The sequence below is a fragment of the Mirounga leonina genome, unplaced genomic scaffold (genome assembly GCF_011800145.1).
Source record: "Mirounga leonina isolate KUSES-001 unplaced genomic scaffold, KU_Mleo_1.0 Mir_129, whole genome shotgun sequence".
Lineage (NCBI taxonomy): Eukaryota > Metazoa > Chordata > Mammalia > Carnivora > Phocidae > Mirounga > Mirounga leonina.
In genome coordinates this window covers 61,511,170-61,526,801 of record NW_023270323.1, presented here as the reverse complement: position 1 = coordinate 61,526,801, position 15,632 = coordinate 61,511,170, and the positions used below count along the sequence as shown (strand labels likewise).

The 15,632-nt window shown below is 45.3% G+C and overlaps 1 protein-coding gene across 1 annotated transcript in view; it reads right to left on the bottom strand.

The window, feature by feature from the left end:
• Positions 1–15,632, bottom strand: part of LGI2 (leucine rich repeat LGI family member 2) — a gene marked incomplete at its 5' end in the record, with an annotated part of 28,911 nt that overhangs the window by 9,228 nt on the left and 4,051 nt on the right. Inside the window, 5 exons of the mRNA XM_035004358.1 lie at positions 705–869; positions 7,102–7,271; positions 7,959–8,030; positions 13,241–13,312; positions 15,301–15,372. Coding sequence (XP_034860249.1) covers positions 705–869; positions 7,102–7,271; positions 7,959–8,030; positions 13,241–13,312; positions 15,301–15,372 — 551 coding nt within the window. The remainder of the gene's footprint in view (positions 1–704; positions 870–7,101; positions 7,272–7,958; positions 8,031–13,240; positions 13,313–15,300; positions 15,373–15,632) is intronic.

Here is a 15,632-nt window from a genome sequence, read left to right as displayed (position 1 = left end):
GTGGATGGATGTGCGTCTGTGTGTGCATGCGTGGATGGATGTGTGTCTGTGTACGTGCGTGGATGGATATGTGTCTGTGTGTGCGTGCATGGGTGTGTGTCTGTGTGTGTGCGTGGATGGATGCGGTCTGTGTGTGCGTGCCTGGATGGATTGCGCCTGTGTGTGTGTGCGTGGATGGATGCGGTCTGTGTGTGTGCGTGGATGGACGTGTGTCTGTGTGCGTGCCTGGATGGATGTGCGTCTGTGTGTGCGTGCGTGGATGGATGTGTGTCTGTGCATGCATGTGATCCACGAGCATGTGTGCATGAGCATGTGTTAGCATATTAGTTAACGATCAGCATAACAGAAGTCAAAGGTATCATTTAGCTACTAAAAAGCTGTTAGGGTCTTAGGCTGCCCGAAGTGCTCAGGATTAAGGGATTCTCAGGTGACTTCTCAGCACTACTGGAAAATGCCTCCCACTATACGAAACCCAACCTCTCTCCCCTTTCAAAGGATCACAAACGATAAATAAGATCACCACCCCCAGTTTCTGTTCTCACCAATAACTGACCAAGTCGAGAAGCAATCAGAGAGAAGAGGTGGGCGTGCTCCCCGACTCTAGCCAAGTCAGAGAGCCACGCCTCCCCTCCTTGGGATGCCAGAATGCTGCTTCTCTCACCAGCTTGAGGCCGTCAATACATCTGATCAAAGTCACAACACACCTGTAATGTTGTCATAGCTCCGGAAATTCATTTCGATGTGGTCCCACTCCAGCACCATGCAGTTCTCCATGCTCGGCTGAGCGATGGCCACGTACACGTCATTCTTGGAGTTGAATGTATCCACCGAAACCGACTGGTAGGGCAAAGTCTGATGAACAACAAAATCTGGGAATGGGTATTTAAAGAAAAAAAAGTCTCCATGAGATCCCTTGTGGGAATTATTGCCCACCATTTCCCTTCTACCCTCTGTAGCATCGGTTCCAAAGATGAGCAGGGAGGAGGGGGGACCGGAGAGAAGCAACATACATATCACAGCATGTTTTACTCTGGAAGGTTCCAGAAGGGTTCTGCCTTGGACAGGATGATGAATAGCTCACAGCTTGGCTGCTGGATTGCAAAGTTTAAAACAAATTTGGGGAGACCTGGCTCTCAAAAACACCAGCACAAAGATGCCATGGAACAACACTGCCTCAACGATCATGCAAATCACTCTGGGAGAGGGCTGCAGTGGTCGCAGGGGTTTGGGAAATGCAGTTTCTAGCCCTCTCAGGATGGCCCCAGAAGCAAAAAACCTGACTTCCTTTGCTTGCTGGGTGCTTCTCAAGCTTACCTGCCAAGGTGATTGTTTTGGCCGCGGTTACACTCCCACGCTCCCCAACTCCAGGTTCAAAACCAAAGGTAAACTCCCCACAGGGCACGCTGCACTTTGGGGAACCAAGCCAAGCCCTCTGATACAGACCCAGAGATTTATGAAGGCTGTAGAGCAGGGAAGTGAACCGAAGGATGTTTACTGGTTGTTGGACTCGGGGGTGAGGGACGGCTATGCCTGTGATCTGGACAGTGTCCCGCGGTCTGCGAACAATGACAGTTCTGTTGGCTCTTCAAGCCACGTGGAACCATCCTATCTGAACACATGTTCTACTCCTACACTTAGTGCTAAGTCAACACTCCTCAGGGTATGGCCCCCTCAGCTCCCGCTGACTCACTGTGTTCTCTTGGAAAGGAGGTACCATTTTACCAAGGAACCGGGTGAGCGTGCCCTGGGATGCAAGGAGGGGTAGTGTGTGGGAGCTAGGGAAGCAATGAAGAAAAATTAAAACAAACAAATGAACAAAACACTAAGAAAGTTGAAGGTAAGTTATTTCTTGGGCTAGCGATGCTTCCATGTGCACTGCTTCTTGGCAGGCTAAGCACACCCAGGGTCAAATGATGGTGGACGTCTGGCTGAGGGAAGTCGTTCTTCTGAGAAAACCCTGGCTCTGCCCATCCCCTGCCCACCCAGCCCTTAGCCGTGCCAACTCCGGCCCCATCTCTCCTGCAAAGCCGTCCCAGATCCAATGCATAGGACTCTCTCCTCTCTCACTGGGTTCATCATTAGGCATGGCTCTTTCAATCTCATTCTTCACAAATCTCCAGCATGGCAACTTCAGAGTCAGCTTTGGAGAAATGGGAAAGATCTTAGAGCCTTGAGCCCTTTCACAGAGCCATAAGATGAAGCTCAGAGAGGGCGTGCGTCCGCACAGCCAGGGTCTTGTGCCTCCTGAACCAAGGGATTCCTGAGGTCAGGCCTGGGTCCCACCCTCCTGAGAGCCTCCCACGGCGTAAGCCCATGGTGGCCACTCAAGAAATAACTCTGATTCGGAGGAAGCCTCATAAAAGAGGTCAAGTGAGAAAGACAGTAAAGGGGTGAGCCACTCAGTGGTGAGCAAAGGCAGGATAATGCTGATGGGGCAGAGGCAGGAAAGGAAGGAAGAGACTGAGAGACGCTGAGCAAGGGTTGAGGTGGAAAGGGTAGAGCGGGGATGAGAAGAGCAGGTATCATGAGCGGCGGGAGAAGGGAGCAGGGCTGAGGGAACCAGGATGGCATGCGGCACAGGGAAGAGCCCTGTGCCTGGATTCAGACCCCCTGAAACCAGCCCCTGCACTTGAGGCCCGGGGCTGTGCACTTTCCCTGGCAAGGCCTCAGTTTACTTCGGTGCCAGATGGGGGCGATGATTCTCACCTGCCAAGCTTGATGGCAGGGACGCATTGGTAATGTTGGTGGAAGTGCCCATCTCGGGGCCTGGCACGTGGTAGGGGCTTCATAAATATGGAATTGAGGTCTGAGAAAGGACAGCCTGCCTCCTCCGTCCCAGCCATCCCTGGGCTGTCTCTTGAGGAAGTGTCCATCCTAACGGCATCTAAGATGACATGGCAGAGCTGTGACTGATGTCTGGCTGAGTGACCTCGGGGAGGTTATTTCACCTCTGTCTGGTTTAGTGTCCTCACTGGATATCTTAATTCTTACTCATGTAGAGTTGTGCGTAGTACACAGTGAGGGCTCAATATATGCTCACTTTTGGAGGTGTCCCTATCCCCATTCTGAGTGCACAGTAGGTGCCTAATAAATGTTTGCTGGCAGAGGAGTGTGGGAGGGCTGGCCTCGCCCACCCCGTGGTCCACTCTGCAGACCGTGTGGGGAGGAGGCTGGGGGTGAATGAGCGACGCACGCAGGTGCAGGGACAAGAGGGAGAAGCAAAGAGGAGGCCGCCTCTGCACCCGACAGCAAGAAGTAGCCGAGGGAGAGCGGGGACAAGTGACAGTACCACTACTGTGAGGGATCCCCTCACCCCCAGAGCCGGGAGCAGAGCATCCGCAAGAGCTGAGGCTTTAGCTAAGACAGGCGAGGCTTCGGGTTCCCGCTTGTATTTGCAGCTCTGTGACCTTGGGCAAGAAACTTGAGCCTCAGGGTCCGCATCAGTGAAATAAAAGTGACACCTATTTCATGAGGTTGCCGCAGCGACTATGTAAGAGAGTGTAAGCGTTAGCATTAGAGTCCTGTGTATGGGGAGTTTGATACCATAGCTTTGTAGGCTGTAGAACAATGACCGTGTTGAGTTGCTGCGTGAACACTCAGGAAGGATCACGATGGCTCCCAGCCCTGTCCCTTGTCAAACCCCCCAGATACTAGAGTACATCAAAGAGTAAAAATGGACAAAACTCAACCTGTGGATACACAGAAAAAGGGAAATGGTAGCAGTCATCGTCTACTTCCTTTTCTGGAGACAGAAAAGGACTCCGAGAATACAGCTGCGGTCTTTTAATTCTGAGACAGCCACAGACCCTTTCTGCCTCTCGGGCTGCCTTCTGCTAACGCAAACCCCGAAGGTTCCCAACAGTCCTGCCTTGCCTCTAACCCACGTCTCCCGCCTGCACGCCGACGTCTCAGAAACATGAGCATTCACTGAAAAATGCAGGCTGTTTAAAGGGCAGACCAACAAGTTTCAGTTTTTTATTTAAAAAACCCCTAGAAAGAAAGAGAGCTGCCAAAATTAGACAGCATTTTACAAATCTAGCTTTTAACGGTTCTATTTTCATTTGTTTTCCCAAAACATTGGTTTCATAATATTTTCTATATGCTGACTATCTGGCACAACACAGACTGTTAAATCATCTGAATTATAAATCTAATTCTTAATAGGAGAGTCCTTCTCCCCGTCCCCCACCCCCACCCCCAAAAAGGAGGAGGAGGAGGAAGAAGAGAAAGGAAGAAGGGAAGAAAAGAAAATGACTGATCACTATGTATTGGGTTGGGGGTGGGGAGGGGCTGGAGGAATTTAAGGATCCTCTCCCGTCCCCATTTTAATTCATCTTTCACGACCGGCAAAAGCACATTCGTCGTGCAAAGATCTCCAACAATACACATATTGATATGACATCAATTTACTAGTGTTAAAGTATTAACGGCACGCTCTCCACAAAGCGCTGCCACTTCCATTCACGTTGGATTAAGTTCATGATGTCAGTGGGACACTTACAATTTAGGCCTTCTCCCACTGGAATCAACAGATTTTTACACAGCTATTTATAGCTATTTATAGCCCTTGCAGAAAATAAATTATACATGACGCCGATCCTATTGGGAAAGAAACTGCACATTAATGCATTATTTCTCTTTGCATTTCATCAGCCCGGCGATAGCTACTAAACCCCTGCTAACAGGACAATTAGGATGCAAAATGCACTCCCTCTTAGGAATTTAGCGAATTACCCACCTAACACGGGGAATCATGAGTAGGTAACAGGGATTTCTGAGGTGGTTAAAAATAGACTTGAAAGCGGAGGGTTATGGAAGGACTGTGATTAAGCCAGAAGCCGAAACAGTCCGGCAGTGGTTCTGCCGTGTGAATTATACCCGGGCACCACAACACAATGGCAAGAGAAATCTTCCTCTCTCTGGGAAGAATAGGATCTTCCTCTCCTTCCCCTACCTGAAGAATTTATGCCTTTCCTGAAAATCCGAGCTAAGAGAAAAATAATGCCCTCAGAGAATGTACTTCTTCCCAAAAATGTAGTGAGGATGCCGTCCTCACTAGTCCCCGGGCTCTTAGATGGGGCTTTCTATCTGCCTTCCATCCTCACGCGTTTCCCTCCCAGTCTTTAATAAAGCACCAAAGGATGAGGCTTGATATGAGTGGAAGACAGGCACCAAAAAAACTCAGAATTTATTGACTTCATTCTTACAAGGCAGGGACTGTATCTGGGGGTGGGCCCCGCTTGGGTACGCCATTTATTCTTGATGGAGGAAACCATGAGCGAAAGCTAATTTGTTCGTGGGTCTTAAAGGGAGAAAACAGTAGCAAAGATAGAATCATCACCTGCCTGTTACCAGGGAGTAGTGCTGACTGTCTAAATTTTAGTAGGAAGGTTTCTAACAAAGACAAATATATGTAAGAGAGGGAGGATACCCTAAAATGTTAGGGGGCTCATGCTGCCCCATGGGTTCTGGGTTTAGGACAGGTTTCCAGAGCTGGCTACCTTGGTTCCAAGCCCCTTTTACCCTTGTGACAATTCTGAGAGCCCAGATCATTTTCATAACCATCCCCAGGTTGCAAAAATCAGAAATCCTGTTTTCTCATATAAATTATTCCCTGTTCACAGGCCCTGGATAGCCCATGTCATGTCTCCCAGAGACTGGCAAAATTTTCAGCCACTCTGGCCAGGTGTGAAGAGAACAATGAAAAAGCGGCTCACTTCACCTGAGGTTTAAATAGAGAACTCTCCAGAAAAACTGGAGCGGAGACAGAAAGGAGCCCCGGGGAGCTGTGGTTTGGCATTTCACACCAAATGGCCTTGAATGCCACCTTTTGGTGCAGATGTGATTGACTCTGAGCTCTGATTTACTGCACTGCTCCGTGATATAATAAATAACCTGCTCGTGGTCTCTGCCGCCCAAAGGGTACCTGCCAGTTACACAGCTGACTAAGGCCCTTTTCAAACTGGAAGACATGGGCAGCCACGAATCTGTGGCTTTTCTCCCAGCAGAGAGAGAACTTGCCAAGTCCCTTACTTATGAAGATACCTAGAAATAGTTTTTACTTTGTGGGTTCCTATTTGTTTATTTGTTTGGAGGGCAGCAGGACGGGCCTAAATCTCACGGTTGGTTCTTGGAGGGTTTTTTGGTTTTTTTGTTTTGTTTTTTTTGTTTGTTTTCCTTTTGAGTTTCTGTCACTGTTTTCTGAGTTCTCATGCCTGCTATTCCCCCTGACATGCCTTGAGGCTTTGTAGGTATCAGCTCTCAGCCGAAACGGTTATTTTTGAGTTTCGTAAGCAGGTTTCGTACTGGGGATTGATCTGCTTTCCTTTAAAAGCTGTCCTTAGAAGCTGGAGGAACTCCACTGAGGCCTCTCACACGGAGACACGCCCCTGCTCCCCACGAGACGCGACAGGGGAAGCAGTTAGTATTTTAATTTTGTCTTATAATCTGTAAAATGTATAAATGGAAACCTTGAGGCAGGCCGTGGAAAAATGCAAAATCAAGGTTTCTGTACATTTTTCCTCAATAGGAGTTTTTTTGTTTTTTTGGTTTTTTTAGATAGTTACTTGTTCCCTTATGTTTCTATTTTGCCATTGGTTATAATTCACCAAGTTATCTCTTTGTACATAGAACTACAAAAGGAATTTACGGATGTTAAAGGCTGGCATTTATTAGCTGAATGTTCAGTAAACGTCACATTATTCAATCAGGAGAGGAGTGACCAGAGCGGATCATCCCGAGAGCAGGAATGCGGGCCTCTCTGCACTGACCTTCCATGAAACCTGACCTGTAAATGGGCTTATGCCCAACTCATCAGTTTATACTTTGGCCCTTTAAAAAAAAAAAAAAAAGTCAGAGAGATAGGAATTGTGTAAAGAATCAAAATTAAGGCAAAGGGCAGTTAACAAAAATCCTTCCAAACTGCTGAGATACTTTCCTGACCGCATCAATTCATTTCTTTTAGAACGCTTAAACGTTGCCTAAAATAATCTGGACAGAACACCTTTACACCCGCTTTTCTCCATTCCCTGTGGATGACCTAAAAGAAAAACAAAGCGATTATCCTCCGTAACAGTCTTCAGTGATAGAGGTTCTGAATACCTGTAGTGGTACACTCGTAGTCGAAGCTGGGTACATCATTTAGCTTCTTTTCCTGGTATTCTGGTGGACCGATACAGAGGACATCGGAGACAGTGGAATTGGTCATCTTCAGCCACAAATACAACCACTTGGCTTTGCAGTCACATTCGAATTTATTGCCCCTTAAATCGCTAAGAAACAAAATGAAACACAAACACATCGACAGAGAAACAGGCAGGCCTGAAATGTTTCAGCAGTCATATGGAAATCCAGCAGGATTTAACATCCTCGTATACTTACATGAAATTTAAAAAATTTGTATTTAATACATCCTATTTCTTGTACTTATCATGATTTTAACTAGAGCCTGCAGAGAGCTCACAGAGCTAACCTATCACCATGTCTCCAAACTCTTCTGAAACTGTCACCACGCCATGCTGGAGATGGGGAAGGGGGGACAGGGTTGACATTAGAACACCACCCCCCCAAGATGCACGTTCTCACAAACAAAATCAGGACATTCTAAGAAGATCGCTTTTGCAAACACGATCGAAACTTTAAGATCTTGTTGATAAATGTCCAGTGAGACGTGACAAACACTAGAAGATAAAACAGAGGGATCCGCTACCTTGAGAAAGGAAACCTCACACCAGCAAGCCTACCTTACCATTGGCCTAATGCTACTAAGTGTATTCCAACATGGCAAGATCTAACTAATACAATATAAACTGTATGTATGCTGTTTCCCACCATGCACTCTTGTCACCGATTCCTAACTACAGCATAAAAGAAATGCAGTGATGGGGAGAGGGGGCTTAAAGACATGATTAACTGGGGCACAATGACAAGCACACATAAACTTAATTTTCCTTACTTACAGTTCAATCAGAGAGTCTAAATCACTGAAGACATCCCTTGGGAGTGCTTTTATGTGGTTATTGGCCAAAGAACTAGAACAAGAAAGTCATATTTTAATGTGGTTATTATCCTCATGCCCTGTCACTCCAAAGTCCCGGAAACAAAGCTAATGATTTAAAACAGAGCTCTAACCCTCTTCAGCACAACCTGGTTCAATTCCTGGCTTTGCGCATGGATACTGAGACAAAGAAATGAGATTTGTTGTACAAAGACAGCATTACAGATGCTGGAGTACAATGTAAGTTTTTTTGCTTTGTTTTTTAAAGAAGGATTTATTAAGCTCTCTATTTATATACATTTCTTAAAGTTTGGATGGCATCTTATGTTTCTCGGAATAAAAGCCAAATCCCTTTGATGGCGTACAAGACTCTCCATTGTCAAGTTACCCCCATTCCCACTTATCGATGGACTGAATCTCTGACTACTCAGAACGCCCACACTGGGCCCCTTGCTACTGCTCAAACGGGCAAGGCACGCTCCCACCCCGAGGCCTCCGAACTTGTGATTCGTCTGCCTGAACGGTCTTCCTCCAGCTACCCACACAGCTCATTCCAGCACACAGCTCACTCTCCTTTAGGTCTGTCCTCAACGATCACCCCTTCCCTGACCTCTACCATCTCCCTTCCCTGTTCTGTTGATCCTCACTGCACGACTGTCCCTTGGCATACTACCTACTTTAATTACCTCTTCGTTTATTGGCTGTGTATTCTCCCTATACATAAGCAACATGGGGACAGAGATTTGGGGTTAGTCCACATCTGTATCCCCAGCATCTAAACAGTGCCTGGCACCTAACAGGAACTCACTAAGTCTTTGTTGAGTGAATGAAGGAAGCACTTAAGTGAGAAAGATAAAAGAAAAGGTGTATAGTCTTTCCAAGAAGTTCCCTCACAGCCCATCTAAGTGAATTCTATGACTTGTGACTCTAAGAAAGGATTCAGTAAATACTCTTTCACATAAAGATGCTCAGCTCTAGCCCCATGATAATATAAAAATTGCAAAGAACTATAATGTTTAGAGAACAACTGATTGTGATCAATTGCATCTTCTCACTAACGAAGGTTGACCAGAAACCATTTTGCATTTTTGCTCTCAGTGTTGAAGATCTTTCCAAAATGTCCTAGTCTGCTCTCCCTCTCCAGGAGGAATGAATATCGTCAACTCTTTTTCTGATGATTCAGGATCATGCAGTGCCCTGTCATCATCCTGCTGAAGATGAATGTCCGTGGTGCTGGGCGGCTGACGTAGAAAGATGCTGGGTGTTGAAAGATGCTCATCAAGTCTGCGCTTCCCCCCTGGGCATCCTGCTCTAACGGGAGTTAGAGCCAAGAAACTGATGTCTACTTTTGTTTTCTTTTGTATGGGGGAATACAAACAGCAAGACGCATAAATCATAAACACGCAGGCGAGTCAGCACCAACCTCTTTAAAATATATGCATGAAATTAGCCTTCCGTAGCCTCATAGTGATCCACTGCAGAAAGGGGAATTAAAGAAATGGGCATTCCTCCCTCCTTAGCATCAGCTCGCAGAGAAAACTTTGAGCCCATTTTAGCCCAAACATACTTGCTGCAAGATACCAAGAGACTATGGGGAGACCTAATCATTTCAGAATTATGTGCCTTCCCACCTAGGTAACCACAAATGGATTAAAATATAATTTCATCTATTATTTTATCTTTCTTTCCTAAATGATTTATTGGTACATTTTTAAAGATGTTGGACAATAGGCTGACTATGGAATCAGACAGAACATGCCCAGAAGTAGCTTTCCGAAATTTAAAAAAAAAAATGTTTGTTTTGCTTTTTTGTTGGTTGAGGGTCATTTTTTCTAGAAAGTCCAAACAACTTTTTTAGCTAATTAAGGGTTAATTATTTAGCTAAACATTTTTAGTTAATTGAAACGTATGGTACTGAAGTGACAAGAATAGATGGAATGGTCAAAGCTAAAAAAAAGCAGTATGTTTAGCAACCTTTCCAAGCGTTCAATTTAGATTTCAGAAAGCCAAATTATTTAGATGGACTATCCACTCCACTCACGCTAAGTGCATAACATCTCACTTTCCACTTCATTTTGTCTACAAATTTATGGCACTTACTTCATTCTAAAACTACTTAACGGCAACCTGTCCCTTGGGCTTTATAGGACTGCTGGAAAACAAATGTCCTAGATTTTAGTTACAGATTGGGACTGCTTCTTCGATGCTTTGAAACCTGATCTATGCTTCTTGAGAACAAGAATGTGAGCCTGTAGGTGTTGGAAAAAGTCATAAAAGATAAAAACCAGATCCTTAAATAAGCAAAGTCCAGATAGTGACTTCTTGGTCCCTTTGCTTAGAAGTTTACAGAAACTGGGATGAAGTGGGGAGGACTGGTTCATTCTTTAAACAATGCATTAAATGCTTTAATTACTACCTACATCTCCAACCTAAGGAGTCAATTTTGAAAGTCACTTGATTTGCCCAGAAGCAGAGTATGTAAGGAAAATCCAACTCAGTAAGGAACTGATTGATCAACCAGGTAATCAGAAAGAATGTCGTGCTGGCTTTCAGTCCTAGACGCCTGGGGGAAGAGCAGAGCTAATGAACCATCCCCCTGGGCCCTGCCCTCAGGGACCCTTCAATGCAGTGAGGGGGCGGGGGGATAAAACTGACATCATGAAACAGTACCAACCAGTATGGCCACTGCCACGGTCAAGTGTTGGGTGTGTGGAACCAGAGTAAGGGCTCTGGGAAGGGCAGAGGGGAGATCAAGAATGGCTCCAGGAGCGGAGACAGAACTTAATCTGGACTTGGAAGGAAAAGCAGATTATAGGAGGTGGAAGGTAGAAGAAACAACATTCCGGTCAAGGGAAGGATGTGAGGAAAAGCCCAGTTATAAGATGAGTCAGGTGTGCACGGGGGTCCACGGAGAGATCAGTGCTCTGTAGACATTTCAGGAAATGAGGATGGAGAAGTGGGGAGAGGCGGGTTCTATACGCTTGACTATAGAATGGCAAATTACTGCATCGGGCGAGTACTCTGGACCTGGGGTGCCTCGGTGGCTCAGTTGGTTAAGCATCTGACTCTTGATTTCAGCTCAGGTCATGATCTCAGGGTCATGAGATCGAGCCCTGGGTCGAGTTCTGCGCTGGGCGTGGAGCCTGCTTGACTCCTCTCTCCCTCTCCCTCTATTCCTCCCCCGCCACTGCATGTTCTCTCTCTCTCTAAAAAAAAAAAGAAGTACCCAAAGGACTCTTGCTTTCACATGTCACACAGAATAGGAGGTGCCTTTTAACACATATGCATGCATTATATACACATGTGGTTGTGTGCACGAATAACAAGCATGCACACACAGTTATGTACACACACACTATATACACATACCTACCCATGTATAGAAGTCCATGCATCCCTGAGCAAACCTGTGCAAAGATATGCAAACATGCATGCACAATACCTGCGTGGTCACACCTGTGCTCAGACCAAAGACCCACAGCCAGTTGGTCCAATGAAAATTGACATCTGGGCTAACTCAGTCAGTCACATGGGCTTTGCTTAGGTTCATGATCTGCCCAGAACTTTTGCTCAAAAACAAAGCCCCTCATTCCTGACTTCTGGGAACCAGATCTGTCTGGCCACAGCTGTTCCTCTCCAGACACCCACAGCTGTCTTCTTAGCAGACCCTGTCTGGCCGCTCGCACTGCCAAGGGTCCTCGGCAGTCCATAGAGAAAATGGAGACTTCTTCATGAGTGGACGGAGGCAATGATATTGCTGTTGATGATGATCACGGTAGCAACGCCAACCATACCTTGAGCCCTTGAGCGTTTACCAAGGGTAATGGGCTGGATGCTTTGCAAGCAAGCATTAACCCACCATGTGCAACAATCCTATGGGGTCAGTGTAATCACCCACACCTTCAGGATAAGGAAACTCTGGCTCAGAAAGGCTAAGCAATGTTAATAAATGATGGCTTTGAGATTTGAACCCAAGTCTACATGACTCCAAATCCATTATCTCAACCTTTACAGGAAGATGGGGATTTGGTATCTGGGTTCAATCTGAAAAAAACAAAAGAAAACAACAACAAAACAAGACTTTTCCAGAAAGGAAGGAAAACCTGGAGCGATAATGGCAACAAGAGGCTGACACTCTCTGGTATCGATGGTGCCGATCCAGATGTTTGGACCTCCCTCCCACGCTCCTCCCTCATCTTCTTATTCTAGGAGCTTTATTTAACTCAGGCAGGGCTTCTGCTTGGTAGGCTTCCAGAACCAAGTGCTCCCTGAGCCTGTGGACAGACACCTTTGGCTGTATCAGGACTTGATGTAAATGATTATCTCCGTAGATGTGTATCAGTTCAAGGCTGAACCTGCTGAACGTTCTATCACCCCTGCCCAAAACCCCCACTCAACATCCTCCTATTCTCCCAATTTTCCTTTTATCACCAAGATGAGACATGTTATTTTACTCAATCACAAAATATCTATCATGCACATGGGACCTGGCCCTGGCTAATAAATTGCTCCTACCAAGAAGACAATGACTATTTTTACATTTTCATAAATACCGCCACAATGTTTTCCGGCTTCCTAAGTTTGCCAAGTGTGTGTACTTGCTTCATTCTGATATGCCAATTCAAATCAATTTAATTTTTTTTTCCTCCAGAAAGCTATTAAAGAAGCCAGAGAGCTTAGCTTAAGCTGCAGATTAATCCAACATAAAAGAAAAAGCTATTTGCATTCAAATTAGAGCAACCACAAAAATGTCTCTATTCCACTTCTTCCTAATTTTGATCCTGCACTCAACATTCTTCAATGAGTCAGGGAAGTCTCAGTTCCCAAATCTGTAAAATGGAGACTCACTAAATATCGTGAAAGATAAAGAAGAGAGGGCTCACGAAGCACGCAGGTATGTGCCCGGCACACAGCAGGTGTGGGTGGATGGAAGTTTCCTTCCCGCCTCCTCCATAACCCCCCGCCCACCCCTCACGGCTCAGTGGGCTCCTCACGGCACGTACAGTCACATGGTCCACAACAGCCCATCAGGATGATGGAAAAGATCATAAAGCCAAGTGCATGGGTAATGACACTAGGCTGGTGTTCGATCAATAGCACAGAAACCTTTGGGGCAACCTGGAAATTAGTTTCCTTGAGAGAATGTTAACAATATGTACAGTGCAGCCAAGAAAGCGCAAGGCACCAGGAAGTGGATTTTATGCCACCCCTTGAAGGACCCGCAACATTTTTCATAGGACTTACAGGTGAGTCAGGTCACGGAGACCACGAAATGCATTTCTTGAAATGGTTTCTATTTTGTTCCCTTCAATGAACCTAAAGAGAAAAGCAGTAGCATTCAACGGAATTTTCTCGACTTAGTATCTCTAAAAAATGATATTCAAAACAAAATCTGAAAATATGCATGGATTTAAAACATTCATCTCTGAGGGTTAGGTAGGCTGCACGGGAGCTGGGTTTGTGTGCAAGAATGCGTGCACACAAATGTATGTTCTGCGCTCCTTCCAAAAGCAGCATGGAAGGCTTCACATTCAGAGCTGGCAACGTGGGTAAAAACATCTTGGGGGGAAAAGAAAAAAAAAAGAAAGCCCTATACAAAAGCAAGAAATTCTTAAATCTCTGCAAGACTGGAATGCTTCCAGACATCTTCCCCACTCCAACCTTCTTATATTTCACAGTGACTGGCTATTAATACTTTCATTAATATCATTGTCTCTTGAGGGGAACTCATTGTTTTACATCTCTGCCTTCAAGTTTGCCGAGGGAGAATTCCATTAAGCTTGGCTTCTGGCAAACTTGACTTCAGCATGTCCTACACAGTCTAATCTCTGAACAAATGGGTAACAAGGCAGGATTCTCTCAAGATCTCTAAGCCACTAGAAAATAGGAAATATAATGAAGTTGAGCATGGGCCAAACCTCTTGCTCTGTGCTAAAATGGCTTAGGGCTTGCACACAGGACCTTGCAGTAATAACTCTGACCACGCTTTAAAGTCTTTATGGGAAATACATGAAGCGAATGCACTCCAACTATTCCCTAGGACCACAGGGAACTAAATTTTAGTTTATGGCATCCCATGACATCAAATGTAAGAGGGTCTTTGATGAGATAGTCCAAGGGAGAGGCTTTGCAACACGATGCCATTCGTTAGTGAAATAGCTCTTGATTCTTGTACTGACATCTTTTTGATGTGTTTTTTTTAAAATCAGGGGTCTATTCAGTAATAGAATTCAGTATAGACTGATAAGCGAACTTCCCCTCAATAACCTTGGCAGTAAGATGAACTGCTCACAAGAGAAAACCGATAGCTTTACCTTCACTACCGCCATCAGCTGTTCGGGTGCTTTGATAGAACCTGGTTAGGCTTAGCTTCCGTCATACCCCGCTTTCCATATTACGTATACTATCAGGGCCGTTAGGAAAGTATACATATTATGTGTACTCTGGAGGAAGAATTCCTTCAGAGACCTCTTTCCTAAGGACATAAAATCAGCAGAGTTTTTTTTAGACCCAGGATGTGTTTAGAATTCAAACATCTACCTGTTAACCTCAGATAAGAAAGCAGAGATGAGGCTTTAAAAATCCCTCTGAATGCTAAGTAAGGAAATCCCATCTGATAGCAGGATTAATATTATTACAAAGTTACAAAAGACAAGGATGAAAGCTTTTAAGGGGGAAACCGACATGAAGGGGGCAGGGAGGGGCAAATGAGAAAAGAAATCAGGAAACGAAATCAGAACACGGGCAAAGCTCATTGTTACGGGAAGAAAACTGCACACCTGAAAAGAAAAAAAAGCCCTCTTCTTTTAGAGAAGAAAAAAATAAAATTAGACTCTCAGCAGCAGCCCACAGGAGATACTGCAAACGGGATCTAGGAGAGCCAAATTAAAAACATGAAGGTGTATCCCCATATAGGGAGCCTTTACTTAAAAATAAGTAACACTCAGAATCCTTCAGCTTTATTTCTGGCTCATCAGCAAATCCATGCCTAGTTATGAGAGGTAAAAATATCCAACGCAATCTCCAGTTGTGCTTACTACATGCCAAATTAAATGTCAGCAGAGAATGAATGAATATCTTTCCTTCTTTGTTTGCTTTCACCCACTTTGTCTCCAACCTCCTCCTGTCCCAGCATGTTTATGCACAAGTAAACTATAAAAGGTCAGTGCTGAAAAGAGAATGGGGTTTTCTCCATTTTCTCCACCCCTAAGCTCTCTGAGAGATGCTATTCCTGCTTGGAAAGCAAGATAGCGATTCTATGGACATGCCAAATGCTCAGAAAAGAGACAAAGCACAGAACTTACAGGTATTCAAGATGGAAAAGTCCAGCAAAAGCATCATCCCGGATGATGGTAAATGAGTTAGAATTCAGCAATCTGAAAGTAGAGGATGGATTTCAGTGCAGAGATGGACACCTTGAGTAACATAGCGAAACTCTTTCGGTTTCTTTCGCTATGTTCTGATCCATGGCAAACATGGGCTCTTCTCAGCCTAAGACTGGCTCCTTAGGTGCACAGCCCAACTCACAGATGCCATGGACGGTGGCAAGTGGATTCTTTTTGGCTAGATTTTCTGGTCACCCCCACTGTTCTACCCTTCCTCCCCGGTGGGTCTACCCTTCCTCCCCGGTGGGTCT